The 22,641-nt window shown below is 35.3% G+C and overlaps 1 protein-coding gene across 2 annotated transcripts; it reads right to left on the bottom strand.

The window, feature by feature from the left end:
• Positions 1–2,690: 2,690 nt before the first annotated feature.
• LOC124537615 (protein fem-1 homolog B) lies at positions 2,691–22,532 on the bottom strand. Of its 2 annotated transcripts, none has more exons than XM_047114496.1 (14): positions 22,169–22,532; positions 21,330–21,483; positions 14,752–14,996; positions 12,681–12,828; positions 11,578–11,732; positions 10,277–10,402; positions 9,574–9,771; positions 9,022–9,105; positions 8,279–8,374; positions 6,160–6,243; positions 5,246–5,379; positions 4,249–4,367; positions 3,657–3,776; positions 2,691–3,265 (listed from the first exon to the last, which is right to left on the bottom strand). In XM_047114496.1, the coding sequence occupies exons 1-14, from the start codon at positions 22,310–22,312 to the stop codon at positions 3,111–3,113; spliced, it is 1,962 nt and encodes a 653-aa protein (XP_046970452.1). In that variant the 5' UTR covers positions 22,313–22,532; the 3' UTR covers positions 2,691–3,110. The 2 variants fall into 2 exon arrangements, with proteins under 2 accessions (XP_046970452.1, XP_046970453.1); XM_047114497.1 differs by having other exon boundaries at positions 6,160–6,240.
• Positions 22,533–22,641: the final 109 nt, after the last annotated feature.

The following is a 22,641-nucleotide window of genomic DNA, read 5'->3' as shown; positions in this document are numbered from 1 at the left end:
AATACTTTTTTACTCAATGCATTTGTATGTATACACGGTACATATACCAAAATAACATTTTTTACAATTTTTGTCTGTTTGTCTTTCTGTTGGATCATCTCTGGAACTTTCACGGGACTTTCACTGGCAGATATACATCAGTTATCTAATATAAAGAGTAATTCAGGCTACAATTTTTTTTTTGTTAAATTCAAACGCGTACAATGTCACGGGCACAGCTAGTGTATTAATATAACTTCAAACGATATGAACCACGAGATAATTCTGTAACAAAATAATCGCTCGCTTCGTAATATTTCAAAACAAAATCTTGTTTTTCTTTAATCTGTATCCGTATTCTAAACTCATATATACAAATCAACCGACTCTATAAGAGGAAAGTTCCCAATTCATTTATATACTCAATCAAGTTCCTATGATCTTAATTATTAAATTGACATTGGCTTCAAAATCAATTAATATTGTACAGTCGGAGAAAGAAAACCTTCGTCACTTATCAAATGAATTCCCTTAAAATTAAAAACAATCGTTAAAGAGCGTTCGTGTGCTAAAGGATATTACAGCACTAATGACTTTCTAGTTGACTGTACACCTTGGGAATGAGATGATCGCCTCCAGGCTGTTTCAAATAACAAGAATATGTTTATTGTTGTAAATTATAAATTGACATTATATAAAAAAAAATCCCGCTGAGTTTCTCTCGCCGGTTCTTCTCAGGTCTAAGGTATTATATTCCGAACCGGTGGTAGATTTTCGACAGTCAATAAGAAAGTGTAAACACTTCTATTTTGAATAAAGGTTTTTGACTTTGACATATCAAGTCTTAAACTCTTAGTACCTTTTGAATCTAAACATCAAATCATTGCGACGCAATATGTCATTCTCGATCGGTAAAGCAGATTATCGCTCACACTGAGCACACGAAAATAGATCTTAAGGTAACGAACCTTTTCTTACTCCGATTGTACAAATTGCAATTGGTATTAAATTTCAGAAATTTAGAAAAAAAAAATGTTAGTTCAACTATTCAATTTAATTAGTTATAGCTTTTGATTCATATGTTCATTGTTAGGGTCAAGTACCATATATGTCTATTTGCGCTAACGGTCACGCGAATTCGTCAGTAAAGTGCGAAAATTCTAGATAACTTATCCACACTAAATAGTTAATTTAATTAATATCAGTAAAATAATGACTAGTCCGATCTATAACATATCAATTATAAAACAAAAAAATCAAATATATTATTAATTAAATTAATATAATATTTTCAATCTAACTAATTTAATCGAAACAACGATATACAAAAAAGTCCTTTTTTATACAAATCAAAATAACTTCATTTAAATAAACTATTGTTTTATAAAAATATTTATATAATAAAAATAAATGTCAATTCAAGATTTTACTATTGTCTGTGGTCAATTTAATTGAAAAACATATATTACGTGTTAAGTATAAATGTTTAGCTGGTGATTAGTAAAACAATGCCATCCTCTTCTTTTTAATGTCAAATATATTATGAGAGAAAGAGAAAACAACAGTTTAACTAAACACCCGCTAAACAAGGTTTAATGTAAGGTTAATGCTTAATCCAATTTCTCATCAAAACCAAACAAATCCGTAACCAAAGTATAAATATTACCTTTTCCTTATAGATAACTTAAATATATTTTAAATAACATTTATCTGCATTGATTTGTGTTAATACATCCATCCCTTTCCAACGATTTCAGCGAGAAAAGGACGGCATTATACAATGTTATTTATAACCGGTTAAAGTACCATTAACACCGCTTGTAACAGATTATAAAAATAATATTTTCAACCTGAATAAGACGATAAAAATCTGCAGTGCGCAATTCTTATCTAAAATTTAAAAAAAAAACACCAAAGTTTGTTAACTCGTGATCTGACGTAGAAAACAAGCATTTTCATACATCACGTCATAGATTTAATGGCGCCTAATTGTTCTACCCTTAACCTAAAGCTACCTAGTTAATTATCACATTTCATTCGCCTCTATATAGCGTCTATATATAATAAATATTCGATTTGAGCCTTCGTTTATATTATTCTCGATCGGAACACATACAAACCCTGTGTTCGACCAATCATTAAAGTAATTCCACACTTTGGAATTAAATATTTCAATCGCCCATAGTTTTACTTACAATTTTAGAAAGCGTGCATATTTGAATACGAATTATGTTTCCAATGAGTCAATTACATATGTAAGCTTATGTTACTTCGGTAAGGATATGAGTAAAACCTTTTTAAAAGAAATATGAACACAAATCAATATAACCTATTTCTCAGTCAAATTTATGCGATTTTAACATCTATGTTAGATATTTGTTATCTGTGACTACATAAAAAAAAATTCAAATCAAGAACACACCGTGTCAGTCAAATGAAAGTAAATAAATTCAATTTTAATATCAGTATTTCCCTTATTTTATAATATCGAAAACTTGTGCGGTACGATATACCTCATCGCATTATTATAATAATATAAAGTCATAAAAAAATATCTATTAATAATATCTAAAACCAAAATCAATATGACACATGTTAAAAACTACTCAAAGATAGATACTTAAAAAGTATCAGTAAAAGGATAATGAATGCAAAATCATGAAATTCTTGAGAAAATTATGGCATACAACTTGAAAAAGTAAGCCGGTGATGACTTTTTGTTTCTATAGCATTCTAGAAAGAAGATCTAGTTCTTTCCATAGGCATTATATCATAGAAGTATATTGTTAACTAGAAAGTATGGCATCTTTGAAAAAAAAAAAACAATAAAATTTAAAAATCTACAAGAATCATTTGGCTAAGGACCTAAAACTAAATTTTTGTCCTAATCTACATCTGAAAAGCTTAGTTAGATTTGAGAAGTTAAACGAGACGGGTGCTTTTCACTAGGGACTAGAAAATCCAATCGACGGGCAAACATCTTAACAAAAATTTAACCGTGTAGTAAATACTTCATCAGTCACTCGGCGAATTTTCGAATCAAGCTAGTCCAGCGTTACTAGTGACGAAAGAGAAATTGGGTATATTTAGCTGGTCGGGGCATGTAGAGCGGAGTATGTAGAGCACGGCGCCTACCGCGGGCTGACGCCGTGCATGGCGAGGAAGGCGTGCAGTACGCGCGGCACGTGCGCCGGCGTGTAGGACGCGCCGTGCGCTGCCAGCGCCGCCGCCGCCAGGCACGACAGCCGCGGGCTCAGCGCCGCGCGCACTAAGCTCTCCGCCGGCCCTGCACACACACGCACGCTTAGTCTCTTAGTTACCAGTGCTCGGGGTTAATTAAACATAAAACTCGGAAATCGCTTCCAAATTCAAATCGAGAGAAATTATTTTTACCGATGGTATTATATATGTATGATTATTCAATTCAATTATCTTTATGATATAATTCATATATTTTGCATTATATATATTACACTTGTAATTTTTTTTTTATTTTCATTAATATAATTCTACACATTTGTTGATCTAAAGTACATTATATGAAGTTGTTTTTAATTTTAATGAATTTGAAAATTCTAAAATGTTTTTACTAATTTTTAGACTTCTATTCTATTTATCCGTACTACAATCGAGTACGTGATATTACGCGACCGGCCGGACGGGTCCGCGGCACTCACCCCCGATGGCGGCGACGAGCGGCGTGATGCCGGCCGCGTCCACGGCGTCCACGTGCGCGCCGTGCGCCAGCAGCTCGCACACGCACGCGCACACCGCCTCGCGGCACTGCGAACGCTCGTCTGCACACACACGCACCATTACACCCGCTTCGGGAAAGCATCATTTACTATCGCTGTATTCAGATTAAAGGGCAGATGAATCGTATAAAATTACAGACGTAAATGACGTCATAGCATTCAGCTGTGATAACAGAACAACGATATTAGTTCAACAACAGCCTGTAAAACCCACTGCTGGGCTAAAGGCCTCCTCTCCCTTTAAAAAGGTTTGGAATATATTCCACCACGCTGTTCCAATGCGGGTGGAATAAACATGTGGCAGAATTTCTATGAAATTTATCACATGCAGGTTACCTCACGATGTTTTCCATCACCGCTGAGCACGAGATGAATTATAAAGACAAATTAAGCACATGAATCAGCGGTGCTTGCCTGGGTTTAAACCCGCGATCATCGGTTAAGATGCACGCGTTCTAACCACTGGGCCATCTCTGCTCCCATAATAGTTAGAATATGTATGACGGGTGCGCACCGGGCAGCAGCTGGTAGGAGATGAGCGCGACGTGCAGTGGCGTGCGTCGCGCGTCGTCGGCCGCGTCCACGCGCGCGCCGCACGCCAGCAGCAGCCGCGTGCTGCGCGCGCACGGGAACCTGCGCACACGCATGTTGGAACAGACTTACTACTACTAGAGTTACCGATTTGATTCAATTTCAAAAATTAAATATAATCCATAAAATTAACTATTTTATTTATATTAATTAATTTTGACGACCTCCATGGTCGAGTGGTGTGTACACCGGTTTTCATGAGTACGCCACTCTGAGGTCCCGGGTTCGATTCCTGGCCGAGTCGATGTAGATTACAATTAGTTTTCTATTTTGTCTTGGGTCTGGGTGTTTGTGGTACCGTCGTTACTTCTGATTTCCATAACACAAGTGCTTTAGCTACTTACATTGGGATCAGAGTAATGTATGTGATGTTGTCTCATATTTATTTATTTATTTATTTATTTATTTAACTTCAATTGTAATTAGTATAGTACGACACAACTTATATGTCGCATCGGCAAAATTCGTAAAACCGATCACATCCGAATTGAGTACGCTATCCCAAATTAACAATATTTAATTCTCATGCGAATATGATCTTTGCACAAACGTAATAACTTGTAATATCATATGACATAATATATTCGTCAATTTGACGCGTCGATTAACATGCGCTTGCTTTCTCTGACGCGTGAATCTCTAGCGACGGATAGCGTCGAATGGCGCGATAGGGAGCTATTTCTATTGGTCGTATAAATCGGCAGTAATTGGTTTTATTTTCATTCCATTGCATTCTCGATGCTACATCTAATTTGTGTCGTACTATACTTTTGTTATGAGAAACAAATCTTCGTAGTAAATAGATGTAAGATAGGAAATTTAGTATTAAACACAACTATAACCACACTCGAATATACTTCTTAAACATTACTTAAACTATTAAATTGACCAATTGTATTCTTATGGCTCGATAAACTCACTGGCAGACGTCGCTCGTGTGGAAGTCGTCGACGGGCGTCTGGCGGTCCACCGCAAGGTGCAGGAGCGTCTGGCCCGACCTTAGCGACGAGTATCGTAGCCTGAATATAGCTCGGTGAGTCGCACCAATGGTCTCCTAAAATCATATTGCTATTACAAAATGTATACAGGCTCGAAGGACCAAAATAAAAAAAAAAATCATAATTATTAATTAATTAGCACAAAACGTACTAGATGTTGTACTAGACTTATTAAATATGTACTAAAAATACAACCTAACGAATTAAAATAACGAATTAAAACGAGTTCAGAATAGAATATAAAGCAAATACATAATAAAAGTAACATTCCAATAAATTTGAATATCCAAATTATAAACACTGCCTTATACTGTGCTTGGCTTATTGTGAGAATCAAATAATAACATATGAACTATCTACAAGAAGTGGAGGAGCGTAGAAGTATATAATATAAGATATATAAGAATAAAATTGGAGCAACAATTAATAAAATAGCTTTTTAGCTATCGTAATATAATCCTACGCCAAACAATATTAATCTATCAATATAATATTAATCTATAATATCAATCTATCAATAAGATCAAACTAACAAAATAGAAATATTATTTTTGTCCAGATTAAGAAAATAAATTATTATATTGACAACCTCTGTGGTCGAACAGTTGTACCCCGGTTTTCATGGGTACGCAACTCCGAGGTGTCGGGTTCGATTACCGGCTAAGTCGATGAAGAAAAAGTTCATTAGTTTTCTACATTGTCTTGGGTCTGGGTGCATGTGGTACCGTCGTTACCTCTTATTTTCCACACCACAAGTGCTTTAGCTACTTTCATATGGACCAATGTACGTGATGTTGTCCAATATTTATTTATTCATTTATATAGTGTAGACTTACCTCATCGTTTCCAGAATTTTCTAGAAGTCTCGCAGCCACTGCAACCAGGTAGAGGGCCGTTCGGACGTTACTCTCGTATTCCTCCTGGCATAAGTAAACACTAATATAATCAATCGAAAACATATACACATGCCTAATTAACGCTGATAACTCAACCATCACATAAATATCTATGATATTCACTATGGGTATGCGATAACATCGCGTCGCGCAAAGTTGTTCGCAAACATTGGGACCAAAATTAAAGTGAATAAATACATCCGATCATTGGAATATTTGTAATATAAATGAATATATTTAGATTAGACGAATACTATTTTTAGTACATGATATAGCTGGGCTATTTAAAAATTGTACGGAACTTAAGTTTAATTATATATTATATATTCTTTATTCAGTAACGCTCAAAAGGATCCTTAAATCGACATGATGCATATTGAATAAAAAGTATAGCGATCGGTTTGCAAAGTAGATTCTACCGAGAAAGAAACTCAATAGATATATTTTTTTAATTTAATTGTCTAGGCTATAGAATATTACTGTTTATTGTTATCAAAAATATATATATATATAAAGTTTAAATTACCGAATGTGAAACTTGATAGATTTTTTACCATTATTTAAACCATTATTTCCAGGATATATTTTTAAGATTTTCTCCTGTTTATAACATTTTCAGATTACTTGATAATTAAAACACTTCAAAGTTTCCATTTAACTTATAAATTATTAATTATAAAAATAAAATAACAGAGTACTAATAACAATGGGTGAATAATGTTAGAAAATGTAAATGTTGTTAGAAAACATACACGAGAACAATATCACTGAATAGACATCTGGCGATGACTGGATCGAGGCAGGTATGACACCTGCCATACTCATAATGAATTTATTTAAAAAATATTATTATAGCCGAGAGACAAAAGAGTTCTTTACTCAATTCTTTTGTTTTCATATTAAAAAAAATCGATTCAGTTATTGAGTAACGCGTTATGAATTGTGCGTTATGTAAGTAACGTTAAACTAATTTGTCAATTTTATTATCCGATTATGAGAACGAAAGATATTGAACATTTGCTACAACACAATTTCAGAAGTATCTTAGCCGAAATATGTGCCCATAAATTTCTTTTTTATGATAGAATATGTAGGACGAGCATATGGGCCACCTGATGTTAAGTGGTCACCATCACCCATAGACAAGGACACTGTAAGAAATATTAACTATTCCGTACATCGTCAATGTGCCACCAACCTTGTGAACTAAGATGTTATGTCCCTTGTGCCTGTAGTTACACTGGCTCACTCACCCTTCAAACCGGAACACAACAATACTGAGTACTGTTATTTGGTGGTAGAATAACTGATGAGTGAGTGGTGCCTACCCATTATGCACAAGGCCCTGCCACCATATGAATAACTTTGAAATTCGAACTTTAAAAAGTTTTAACCCAATCGTTGCGCGAACAATACGTGAACGCATATAATGCGTACAAATATGCTTTGACTAACGTTCGAAAATTTTCTATTCAAAATCCGTCAAGGAGTATTTGTTTGGGTTACCAAATAAATGCTGTTAAGCTACAGCACTAACGACCTCACAGATAATAACACGCCTTAGAAATGAACTATCGCTACCACACCATTTTAAAAGTACAATCACTAATAAAATGAGTTGAGATGGCCCAGTGGTCGCGTGCATCTTAACCGATGATTTCGCGTTCAAACCCAGGCAAGCACCACAATATATATGTGCTTAATTTGTGTTTATAATTCATCTTGTGCTCGGCGGTAAAGAAAACATCGTGAGGAAACCTGCATGTGTCTAATTTCATTGAAATTCTGCCACATGTGCATATGTGCTGGAATATGTTCCAAAACCTCTCCTGAATGAAAGATAATGAGGCCTTAGCCCAGTAGTGGGTAATTTATAGGTTGTTACTTTTTTTTTTAATAAATTGTAATTCTAAATTGACTCAACGTAACAGCCTTTTTAATAGCAATGAATGGACGATATGCTGATTAATGTTATTTGAAAATCGAATCTCAAGTGTATAATTACAAAATGGCGAAGCAATAAGCCAAGTATATATCCAAAGTAACATTATCCACTCACAATCAAAGCATCCGGGTCGTGATTCATGTGCGGCTTGTCCATCCTCAAGAGACCGCGTTTGAGTTCCTCAGCGCAAGCTTCCAGCACGTAACAGACCTGCAATATCGACGATACATTTTAATAAAACTACTAATATTAGTAGCACACCATCAAAATCATTTTGTTTTTGATACTTTATTCAAGTAGACGTTTACAAGCACTTTTGAATCGTCATTTAACGACTACATTAAGTGAAGCTGACTAAGCTAAGTTCGGAAAGTAGATTCTACCGAGAACCGACAAGAAACTCAGTAGCTACTCTTTTTCACCATTTAAAATTAGTCATGTTAGTTAATTACAATCACATGTGTATGTAATGTATCCTGCCTGGATGGCCACTATTATTACAAAATATTATACGTTGAAAAATTTGTCAGAATCTTCTAGGAGACTCGCCAAAACGTTGTTATGGTATCGTTATTTATTGAAATATACTCTATGATGATTTCGACTGATTTTAAAATTTGGAAGATAGCTGACACTTTTGACTAGACAGACAGCCTATCATTGTCCAAAACTCGAACAAAGCCGCAGGCCAAGGCTTATAAGTGACATTTTCGACAACATATACGTGTGTAAATCTTTTAATATATGCTATCATAGTACTACTACTAGTTATCCAATTTAATTGAATTATCTTTAAGTTGGTTAAATAAATTAAAAGTACAGTTATATTAGTTAGATAATATATTGGTTGATAATACCTGATCGAGCGGCAGTTCGATTCCGATGTGAATCATCTGCGAGAACACTTGTGCGAACCTCAGCAAGTCTTTGACGACCGACACCTGCGGGCGAGATGACGTCGTTAGCGAAAGCGTGCGTGTGTGCACGTGTGTGTGTGTGTGGGTGTGCCCCCCCCCCCGTCCACACGCACACGTGACGTCACCTGGTTCTGGTGGCGCAGCGCGAGCGCGTGCGTGTGTGCGTGTGCGTGTGCGTGTGTGTGTGTGTGTGTGTGTGTGTGTGTGTGTGTGTGTGTGTGTGTGTGTGTGTGTGTGTGTGTGTGTGTGTGTGTGTGTGTGTGTGGGTGTGGCCGTCCACACGCACACGTGACGTCACCTGGTTCTGGTGGCGCAGCGCGAGCGCGTGCGTGTGTGCGTGTGTGTGTGTGTGTGTGTGCGTGTGTGTGTGTGTGGGTGTGGCCGTCCACACGCACACGTGACGTCACCTGGTTCTGGTGGCGCAGCGCGAGCGCGTGCGTGTGTGCGTGTGTGTGTGTGGGTGTGGCCGTCCACACGCACACGTGACGTCACCTGGTTCTGGTGGCGCAGCGCGAGCGCGTGCTTCCAGAGCGCGAGGCAGCGGTCGAAGCGCGCCTCGTCCGCGAACACGGCGCCGCGGAACACGACGGGGTGCGGCAGGTCGGGGCACGCGCGGCCCAGCAGCCGCTCGCGCACCGTCAGCCCCTCCATGTGGAGCCCGTGCGCGTTGCCCGCCAGACGCTCCACGTCCTGCGCACGCGCACGCGCACACACTCATATTTATATCACATTCATTGATGACATACATCTTTCTATATTACAACAACAGCCTGTAAATTCCCACTGCTGAGCTAAATGCCTCCTCTCCCTTTGAGGAGAATGTTTGGGAACATATTCCACCACGCTGTTCCAATGCGGCTTTCTATATATAATACTCTTTATTGCACTGACAAATTTTACATGGTAATTTTATGATGTTTTTGTACACAATGACGGGCTTATTTCTAAAAGAAATTTCTTCCAGCCAACCCACAGCTGTAGGAGATAGTGTTATATAGCAGGTATAAATAGTGCAACATTAGATACTCTTTGTAATATTATATTACATATTCAGTTCATATTCTTTTTTTTTTAATTTATTTTAAATTTTTATTTTCACAATAATGTTAACAATTTTGTTTGTTCTCACCAAGCAGAATATAAATGAATATATTTCATTATTGTGTATGAAATAATATATATTTTTGTAATGTACCTCTAGAGTGGTGCTCTCTCTCCAATTATCGTAGGCGGGAATGGGTTCTGCGGGTTTCTTCAGGAGTATGCCGTAGCGAGTGTCGTAGCGCATCGCCATCGCTCTGTGCAGGTACTGGTAGGCCATCTGTGAAATAGAGTTGATACTACATATATTTATAACTAGCGTCCATACGGGTGTTATGCTGATACTAAGTATACTATAGAATTTTTCTTGTTTCTTTACTATATTGCCCATGTAATAAATTATATACAAAAACCTTCCTCTCGAATCACTCTATCTATTTAAAAAAACTCACATCAAGATCCGTTGTGTAACTATAAATATCTAAGCATACGTAGGGACAGACAGTGGTAAGCGACTTCGTTTTATACTATGTAAGGATAGGATTGTACAACGCATACACAAATTACACAAATAAACAATACTAATACAATGATTGGTCTTTATGGGAGCCTGTCTGTAGAGGTACCACCTCCATAAAATATTCCATATGCCAACAGCAATATTAAGTATTACTATGATCCGATTTGAAGGGTGAGACACAATGGAACCTCTAAACGGTTGATGGCACATTGGCTATGTAAGGGATGGTAAACATAGCTAACAGCTCAAAGTCTGTGACCCCTTATGATTCCATCCGCCTAATTATTTGTATTGCTGTGTTATTATTTGACGACTTCCGTGGTCGAGTGGTGTGTACACCGGTTTTCATGGGTACGCCACTCGGAAGTCCCGGGTTCGATTCCCGGCCGAGTCGATGTAGATTACCATTAGTTTTCTATGTTGTCTTGGGTCTGGGTGTTTGTGGTACCGTCGTTACTTCTGATTTCCATAACACAAGTGCTTCAGCTACTTACATTGGGATCAGAGTAATGTATGTGATGTTGTCTCATATTTATTTTTTTTTATTTTTTTTATGGTATACGTTGGCGGACGAGCATATGGGCCACCTGATGGTAAGTGGTCACCATCGCCCATAGACATTAACGCTGTAAGAGTTATTAACTATTCCTTACATCGTCAATGTGCCACCAACCTCGGGAACTAAGATGTTATGTCCCTTGTGCCTGTAGTTACACTGGCTCACTCACCCTTCAGACCGGAACACAACAATACTGAGTACTGTTATTTGGCGGTAGAATAACTGATGAGTGGGTGGTACCTACCCAGACGGGCTTGCACAAAGCCCTACCACCAAGTAATTTAATATTATTGATTATTCTTTATTTAGTGTGAATGAAGCAGTGTAACAGTCTGCTATCGTTTAACATGGGTTGGGATACAAGCAGCGGCCTCACCCGCAGGCAGTAGTACTCCTTGTCGTTGGCGAATGAGGCGCCCAGCAGCTCGTAGGCCTCGACGGCCTGGGCGCGCGAGACCTCGGGCCTCGCCGCCAGGATCTCAACCACGGACGCGCGCGCACGCTCAGCCGCGCACTGCAGCGGCGTCATGCCTACCGACCACATACATGATGCAGCTTTGGCATCCACGTAAACAACAACAACAGCCTGTAAATTCCCGCTGCTGGGCTAAAGGCCTCCTCTCCCTTTGAGAAGAAACATATTCCACCACGCTGTTCCAATGCGGGTTGGTGGAATACACATGTGGCAGAATTTGTCACATGCAGGTTTCCTCACGATGTTTTCCTTCATCGCTGAGCACGAGATGAATTATAAAGACAAATTAAGCACATGAAACAGCGGTGCTTGCCTTTGAACCCGCAATCATCGGTTAAGAAGCACGCGTTCTAACCACTGGGCCATCTCGACCACGTAAAGTGCCTACGTTATCCTGCTCGGCCGAGATGACGAGGGCTTTGTGTTAGCCTTACATCCGGTCGAGGCTTTATCTTCACACGTAGAAACTTTGACTTGTTTTAATCAAATATCTTACCCTTTTTGGATTAAGCTTTGCAGTTTGGACTTTTAGTGTTAGTGGAATATGTTCTTTGAATTTAATAAAATTCCTGATCTAACTAGTAACTACAAACAATTAGTCATATTACGTTTTATATCATATTATTTGGCTTATATAATAATGACACAATATTCCATATTTTTGCTTTAGTCCTGAACGAAATATATTTAAAAAAAATTGGATCAACGGTATTGTTAATTAAATTTAGTTCTCTACAAAGTAAGCTTCACTATCATACGTAAAATCAATATCAAATATGATATAATATGATGATTTGACAAAAAAAAAAATTACAAAAAAAAGACCGCTGAGTTTCTTTCGCCGGTTCTTCTCAGGTCAGGGTGTTCCTTTTTTCCGAACCGGTGGTAGTGTTTATTTGACAATCAATAAGTAAGTGTAATGCTTCTATATTGAATAAAGGAATTTGAGTTTGAGTTTGATCCCGTGACGTCACAGTAGGTACTTCTGCCGTGGCGAGTGTTACCGTTCTCGTTGGTGAGTATCTTGGCGCTGTGGTCGATGAGCGCGCACACGACGGCGGCGTGCCCGCACTCGGACGCGAAGTGCAGCGCCGTCGCGCCGCAAAGCGCCCTCTCGTCAACTCGCGCGCCGCTATCTAACAAAAACTGGACCTGATGGAACAGATATAGTTACATGGTATTTAAAAAATATATAACATAACTTATATTGCTAATTGCCTAGTCAAGAACGCGTGCATCTTAAACGATGATTGCGGATTCAAACCCAGGCAAGCACCGCTGATTCATGTGCTTAATTTGTCTTTATAATTCATCTCGTGCTCAGCGGTGAAGGAAAACATCGTAAGGAAACCTGCATGTGACAAATTTCATAGAAATTCTGCCACATGTGTATTCCACCAATCCGCATTGGAACAGCGTGGTAGAATATCTTCCAAACCTTCTCCTTAAAGGGAGAGGAGGCCTTCAGCCTAGCAGTGGGAATTTACAGGCTGTTGTTGTAGTCAACAACACAAAGACACTCTCCTGACTAAAAACTGTAAATATCATGTACTGCGACATGCTGCGGAAACCGAAAGCCTCCTCTATAGTACGACACAACTTACACGTAGCATCGGCAAAATTCGTAAAACCCATCACATCCGAATTAATTACGCGATCCTAAATTATCAACAATTATTTCTTATGTGAATATGATCTTTACACAAACGTAATAACTGCCGATGATACATCAAGTTGTGTCTTACTATAACTCGCTCAGCTAAGGAAGACCTAGGACAAATTGCCGGCGCTATCTCCAGCCTTCTCCCACGCCGAAGCGTCACAGGGATGGGAGTTCTCTGAGACTACCTCAGTTCTCTGAGACTACCTCTAGACGCATAGACGAACCAACTAACGGTTACCGCTGACATCGCTGATTTTAAAGTGACAAGTGCAATGGTCACGTTTTTGATAGGCCATTATCTCAAATGTCAAATTCAGATTTTTTTTAAACGATGACGTGAGATAGATCAAGAGTCATATTTTTCCATTCAAACATGATAACAGTTATAATTGTCAATACCAATTATGTCTAAATATCAACATTGTATACGAGGCTTATTTACTGCTAGTGAAAGTAAATAAGATAACTTTCAATCAAGAAATGACATCAATATAATATTACATAACAACACGAAGTTTTCTGACAACATAAATATTTCATTACTTTTACACAGTATTTATATACTTCTTTTATTAAAACATATATTGCTATAAAAAAATGACATCAATATAATATTACATAACAACACGAAGTTTTCTGACAACATAAATATTTCATTACTTTTACACAGTATTTATATACTTCTTTTATTAAAACATATATTGCTATAAAACTAGCAGTTCTATCTTTTTATTTTTCATATAAAGAAAAGAGACAGCCATCTTTGATACTGTAGCGATCAAATAGATTTATTTTATTACGTCTATTTCTTTAACTAAAACTTTTTACATCAGAATAGTTTTCATCAATATTAAATACATGGCCAGTTCATAAACTTTTACTTTAGTAAAGAGTCAGATTTTTAAGTGAACCTTTTTTTATAGAATTTTCATAATAGGCTATTTGACTGGTTTTTAAAATCCATTTTATATTATTTAGTAGAAGTTAAGGAACCCAGTAAAAGTAGATTTTTTATTTCTAGTACATACATATTTGCCGAAAAATATCATATTAAAAATTCCATATTTAAATAACGCGCGAAAACGCTACTTGGACAATATGGCGCTGCAATGGGGTCGGTGACGTCACTTTGCTGTATTTTAATCTGTGGTACATATAGTAGAAAAGCAAGGTTTACAAGAATGTGACTTCATCATAAGCCCGGCCAATCAGGAGCGTTTTGTGTCACGTGACAAACGTTTGAAAAAATGCATTTTTATTTATTGATTTTTGAATAAATTAAGTATTATTTTCAAGTTTCATTAGTAAATAACCACTTTTAAACTCTTAATATACACTGATTACAATAATTCACAATTTATTTTTCACATTGTCAAATAGCCTATTAATCAGTAATAGTCAAAAATATTTACCACATCCAGGTGTCCTTTATATGCTGCGATCATAAGGCATGTATTGTTATACTTGTTCGCCTTGTGTATGTCCGCCCCATGTCGAACGAGGTACTTCACTATATCGAGTCGTCCGTCGAAGCAAGCCGCTCGTAGGGGTGTGCTTAGTGTCTTTGTCGCGTGATTCACATTAGCTCCAGCTCGAACTAAACGTTTGACTATGCCTAGGTGACCTGCACCAGCTGCACACCAGAGAGCTGTGGCACCTGAAGGAAAAAAAAACATTTAGCTGTATAGTCTTTCACTCTTGATAATAGGAAAAAAATGCTAAGGGGATATAGTACGACACAAATTAGATGTAGCATCGGAAAATGCAATGGAATGAAAATAAAACCGATTACTGCCGATTTACATAACCAATAGAAATAGCCCCTTATCGCGCCATTCGATGCTATTCGTCGCTATAGATTCTCGCGTCAGAGAAAGCAAGTGCATGTAAATCGACGTGTCAAATTGACGAATATATTATGTCATATGATATCACAAGTTATTACGTTTGGGCAAAGATCATATTCGCATGAGAAATAAATATTGAAAATTTGGGATAGCGTACTCAATTCGGATGTGATCGGTTTTTACGAATTTTGCCGATGCAACATCTAAGTTGTGTCGTACTATATCCCCTTAGCATTTTACACTATACATAGTTGAATGAGCTAAGGTAGTGAAATAGGAAATCCTGAGCAAGCACCAATGAGTTTTCTCGCGAAAGAAAACACCGTGAGCAAACCTTCACATAGTCATATAGTTATAGATGATGTGTGTCACAATTCACCAACTTGCTTTGGAGCATGTTGGAAATAAGTTCTGGAGTTATATTCAACACATATTTTCTAAGGATAGGGACAGGATCATATTGAAAGAAGAGCGACAATACCATTTTTTCAATTAATGTTTGCTCGACGCCGTTTTCTTTAAACGAATGTCGTCCGTGCGAGAACGATCTCTTATAATAATTATCAGTCGAAATGGCTGGAACGCGTGAATTTTAACCAAGGATTACGAGTTTAAACCCAACAAAGCGACCAATACTTTTCATGTTTTCGTCGGGATTATAAATTATGTCTTGCTTGACGGACTATATTACGGTGAGGAAACCTACATGTGTCAAATCGACCAATCTATAGCAGCATGGTGGAATACGCTCTACACCTTTTTAATAGTCTCTTGTTTCCTTTCAAGGATTCCTCAGCCCTTAGACATGTTATACTGTTATTTTAGATGGTTCATTGTGATAGTATTCATTTAATTTTCTGAATATTATTTTGGTGTACAATAAAAGATAAATACAAAGTACAAATATTGAAGGCATAACATTGAGAATTGCAGTCGTTAGATCCATACAAAATTTAAAAAAAAAAATGAAAAGACTAATTAATTTCCGTATATATATCAATATCGATTAATATTGGGATTCGCTCAACAATGGTATCGAATGACTTTTCGTATAAATTCAAAAAAATTGTAGAGTCACACTGAATGTGACTATTGAACTTACATATTAAAAAACCATAGACATAGACATATTCCACCGTGATGCGCAAGCGCATAACAACAAAGTGAGTTACAGTTATATTTATATAAATTAGTCAGATACAAATAATAAAATGATGCTGGACCATGATAAGTAGTACGGAGAAATATCAATAGATAAGTTTGGAATCACTACGTAATTCACTTCTTAAAATATCTTACTTTAGTGATGCCGCAAAGATTCTAACGATGACTAACAAATAAATATTTCGCGCTAAATGTGACAATACCTGAATACAATCTATGCCAAAAACATTCGTATAGTGCAATTTATTGCATTACTTTATTGTAATTACATTCTATACTAATATTATAAATGCTAAAGTAACTTTGTCTGTATTGTCTGTTTCTCTTTCACGGCCAAACCGCTGAATCGAATTTGATGAAATTTCGTATGAAGCAACCATAGGACATCGGCTTTTTTATATCTCATATCTGACGAAAAACTTCTTGAATGCGAGCATAACCGCGGGCTAGTAACTAGGATTCTTTAACAAAAATAATTTATTTGTAATTATGGGTGACAATTTCAACATTTTTGTCATGTGTCAATTTTAAGGTTTTATAAATCCGACGAAGAAATTAAAACCTTCAACGCATCTTTGTCGGTCATAAAGTAATTTCTTCGAAAGAATTCGGCATTAACAAGCGAAATTTCAAATTTTGGTGGATCATATAGTAGCTCTCAGATTTATTTTTTATACATCTGGAAAAGTTTTGGCAAAACAGTAACGAGTAATTTTTCATTACAAATATAATCTGTCTTGCATAATTAATTGAAATAAGAAACATAAACATTACTCCTTGAAATTAATATCAAAAGAAAAAAATAAAGAGCGTTTCATCGGCAGTTCTTCTTATTATCGATGCGTGCGTTTAAACTATTACCTGGAATATATCACACTCAGTCATCGTAAAATAATACAAATGAATGAACAATGCCAAACATATTTATAATAGCGAATTAATTGCAATAAATCATATGAAAACAAAGATCTGGTGCTGTGCCAAGCGAAGGAACATCGGCTACGTTAGAATTCGTTCGGTTTCTTTGTGATCGAACCGACACCGACGTCTAATTATACATCGCCACGCGCTCGAGTACCTCAAAACGTGAAGTCATTGGTCTTTCACACGATAAAGATGACCGTTTTACGGAAATAAACATTTGTTTCTTTCAAGTAATTTAAAAATGAACTACGTTCTTTTTTTAAATACATACAAATTTATACAAATCTCTTGTGACGTTTGTGTTTTAATTTCTTTTATTGTTTCGTCGATCGAAGTATAATAACAACTACAACGCGATGCTCGGTTTAAATCCTCTACATATTTGGATTGACCTCGCTCTGGTCTTGTGGATATCGTCGAAACAAACTATAGGAGTAAGATTATGACCATATACTGGTTATCTGCTGACTATCTTAAGTGGGAAATTGGACTATTCTTCAGCGCCGAAGTTGTGTACTATACAATAATATTACAGAACGAAAGTTTTTTTGTTCCATTTGTTTACTCAATAACGATTCTATCAATTTGTTGTTAACGTCAATAACTTTATAGAACAGGACATAAAATACCATCATAAACTAAAATTAAAAAAAAAATATTTTAAACTAACGCAGTGTAACATTGATGGACGTAACAAGTGTATTGAGAACGCAACTGTTGCAAACATAATTGCTGATTGCGCTTTTATTAAAAAATATACAATATATGTTATTACATAAAGTTAACGAATATATGTCATAAAATATTAGTTAGTTTCCTAGAATTGAAGTAGTAAAATTACAATAAGTTCCAATTAAAACATCCGTTCAAAATTTAGGGATTAAAACTCGATTTGAATTTTGTATTATTCCGATAAAGTTTTATCCATTAATAAATGAAACATTCGGAACGGAATATTAATTTGACAATTCCAACTTATAACAGAAATTATTGTTTGGAATATATCAACTAATTAAAAAGTAGTAATTGTCTATGGATTAATGTTTTTGAAAAGACTATGTATGAGAAGGGATTTATCGCAGATATTGTTGCAGTAATTACTGTGTTTATATAGAGAATTGTTCGTCTTTGCTCCAATTTCGGGGATTGTTCGCTACCGTTAGGTATAAAAGGAGCCTATGTCCTTCCATGGGGTACAAGCTTACTTCATATCATTAGGATTAAACAGACATATTGTCACTTTAGCATTTATAATATACACTAGCAAGCCGCCCTGGCTTCGCACAGGTGCAATATTGACACAAAATGAACTACAGAATTTGTTTATTTAGGACATCGCATTAGAAATTTCTAAAATAATCAGTGTTTATTTACTATATTGTCCATGCATTATGTACAAAAACCTTCCTTTTGAATCACTCTATTAAAAAAAAGTCATCAAAATCCGTTGTGTATTTTTAAAGATCTAAGCATACATAGGGACAGACAGCGGTAAGCGACTTTGTTTTATAATATGTAATGAAATGACAATGATGATAGTGATTAAGAGTTACATACACGAGATAGAGTTATTGTGATAGTAATAACTGATTAGTTTATTTTTACCTGTTCTAACATATGTATCAATGCGTTCGTGGGTAAAGTTATATATAAAAATATATTTAAGACACATCTAAGTAAGATATTACGTTAGGACAGAGTTTATTTAGTATCGCCTGCCGGACTATTCGACCCCTGTAAACAAATGAAGTGGAATTCTACTACAAGCGTCCGGTTATAAAAATATCAACAAACATACCGCGTTACAATTAATGTTATAATTACATACGATAAGAGTCAATGAAATAGTGAACAATTTTACTACAATAGATAAAACTTATCTAGGCAATAATTATTTTATTAAATAATAAATCGAGCAAATTATTTTCAAAGAGTTTTTTCTTTGTTTGCGTTGTTGTTGTTGTTGTTGTTGTTTGTTGATGTAGTTGTCAAACTATTTCTCTACTAGCTTCTGCACGCGACTTCGTAAGCATCCGAACCCATTTTATCCAAAATAAAATTTAGCCTATGTTACTACTTACTAATAGATAATGTAGCTTTCGAATGGTTCAAGATTTTTTAAACTCGGTAGTTTTTGAGCTTATTCATTACAAACAAACAAACAAAATTTTCCTCTTTATAACACTTTTATTACAGTTTGGCGAACGAACATAATATGGGCCACCTGATGGTAAGTGGTCACCATCACCCATAACAATGACGCTGTAAGAAATATTGACTATTCTTTACATAGTCAATGCGCTATCAACTTTGGGAACTAAGATGTTATGTCCCTTGTACTTGTAGTTACACTGGCTCATTCACCCTTCAAACCGGAACACAACAATACTGAGTACTTACTTCGCAAAGCCCTACCACCAAAAATTAAGATTAATCTCTATTAATTAAAAAAAAAAAAAACAAAAGAAGTTATAACAAAGTTCATATCGCTGTTTATATTATGTATGTTATCTTATACTTGGTAGGGCTTTGTGCAAGCCCGTCTGTGTGGCGCTTTGGCGGGAACTATTCATATTTCTTACAACGCCAATGTCTGTTGGCGGTGGTGACCACTTACCATCAGGTGGTCTATTCGCTTATCAATCTAGCGATATCACGATATCTACTTTGATGACCACGTTCGAGAGTAATTAAAAAATAAATAATAAATATTAATAAAATTGATATAATATATGTATATATAAATTATGTAAATAGAGGTAACGCTTACGACGCATACCACATACGCAGTAAGTCTATACTGTAGTATACGTATAAGTGTACGTACATATAATATACATTTGCTTGTAAACACACAAAGACACATAGTATAGCAAGCATTGTGACGGTCAAAGTTATAACATTTTTACGTATTTCAAACTAGCTCTCTTCCCCCTGGATTATAAAGTGATAAGTTCATCCCTACATCATTTTTGGAATTTTACCTTTGAAACATCAATGGTCTTTTTTATATCGATAAAAATAACCACTCTTTTGACTTGTTTTTAAATTAAAAAAATAAAACTGCTCTCATATGTTTTATTTCTATTTTATCCCTATTTATCAGTTCAGTTAATCTTAAAACGATGTCAAAAATCCCAAGATACATAATAAAAATCCCTACATCATGTGATTGTGATACATCCATCGGCCAAGATCTTATTAGTATAATGTATTTCATACATAATTAATTAAAGACTTATTATATAATATAATTATGTTTCAAAGACACATACGCACTTTCGCTTAGGACAATAAACATTATAGAAATGTTATAACTCTATAATACTATAAAAAGAATAGCCTACTTTCCTAGCCTTTTTCAAGTTGAATTAAATTCAACTTGTTTAGGAATATTTTTTTTTAACCTATTGCTTGGCAAATAACTAATTATTAAAGGAAACAGTTATGCTTTTCTGAATTTTGAAGACTTTATTTTTTTATGAATTAAAATATGTATATAAAAAATGTTTTTTTGTGGAAATTTCAAATGATTGACAAAAATATTTTTTTTAATTTTATTATTGCTTTCTACTACTCTATGTAATAAGTTGCCAGCCTTGTCAAATTATATTTTTTATGTAACATAAGATTCTTTGAATTATCAGTGTTAATTTTAATCCATTTCTTATTGTAATATACATAATTATCAAAGATAATTTATTCCAAAGTGTGTATTTTCTTAAACATTCATCATCATTCATCATTAATTATATCAGAATGATATGACTTATTGTATAATAACATTTTTTTGTTTTGTAATCTTTATTTGTTACTTTAGGGCTGGCTATATATAAAAAAGAAATGTAATAAAAAAATATTTTAATTTAGTTTTTTTTCTAAATTTTGTAATTTGTAATATATCAAAAAATATATGCTGCATACATCTAATTTTGCTAAATTTTAGTTGAAATTTGGCATACAATATTTTTTTTATTTAATCCTTTGATTACAGATTTTATTTAATCTTTAATTTTTTAAAGCTGAAAAAGTCTTTCTTGCACTTTAATACTAACCTTCTATAACATACTCGTCAAATTTGACAGTGCCTTCTGTCTCCAATCTAACCGGTGGACGGAACTTCTCTAGAAGTATTCTGACGGCTCCTTCTCTTCCATGTCTAGAAGCTGCTATCAATGGAGTACACTTTACTCCATCGCAGCATACATCCTGTAATGAAAGTGGCTCCTTTAACTCAATTTAGGTATTTCAAATATTTATAAATTATATAAACATATATCATGTTACATAATAATCTAATTTTTTTTTATTGTATGATGGTTGCCAGATATATTATCTTATCAGTCATATTTTTAGCTATACATTATAAGAATGTCAATGAACTTCAACATTTGCATCTTTAAATATAAATAAACACAAACTCATTTAATGTCCAAGTAATATCATCAACTAAGACTGGCTGTTTTTGTTTACATTATATTTCAAACAACAATAAAAAAATGCTGTTGTGAATATTTGCGAAAAATATAAAAAGCGTTACATTCTAATTCTTAATAAATTATTTCGTAATAGTTTATTAGGATTACATTGAAACAATGATACAGATCTGAACCTTGAAAATAAACTATTTACCTAATTTCAGCGCTCGCGTGAATAAATTTATGATTTTACGCAATTCTTGAAACGGTACATGGTGTAATAGAAATACGTAAATGACGCAAAAAAATAATTAAACAACGCACCCACATGACTCGCAAAATAAGGTATCATCTGATTTATGCTGATAAAAATAGATATTAAAGACGTTACTTCCATTATTTTTCGACTCATGACATTGGCGAAATATAAAAATAATGACAGACGTTTAATCGTAATGTTTATTATTTTTACTCACGCTGTTCAGAAGATCGTCTATGTCGTCAGTATTTTTTTCATATAACAAAGCGTATAGCGTGAGGGACATTCCATCCCTTGCTGCGAAAAACACCCTCTCTCTCAAACTGCTGGATATATCATCCAGCATCAATTTGTCCTCCATTATAACATTTACTTTTGTATAAATAAAATACAGCTGTATATTGCAGTGGTTGCACTCGATATGAACTTGAATATTTTGTTGTTATGGTTTGACACACGGAAGTCCAGAAACGTTCCTTTATTTCACATAAGACAAGACACTACGCACAGGACAGGAGTCAGGACCTGACTTCGACTTGAGCTCATGAGCTTAGTACAGAAAACAAATATTGCTAATTGTGGGACAATTTTCATTAGACATTTGACAGTTACGGTTTCCTCTAGTAGTAAAAACCGCTGATTACCGATTTTTTCCAATATGAAATCGAAAGATATAGTAATCGTTACCGC

This window comes from Vanessa cardui, chromosome 18 (assembly GCF_905220365.1).
Source record: "Vanessa cardui chromosome 18, ilVanCard2.1, whole genome shotgun sequence".
Taxonomy (NCBI): domain Eukaryota; kingdom Metazoa; phylum Arthropoda; class Insecta; order Lepidoptera; family Nymphalidae; genus Vanessa; species Vanessa cardui.
This window is presented reverse-complemented; position numbering and strand designations above follow the sequence as displayed.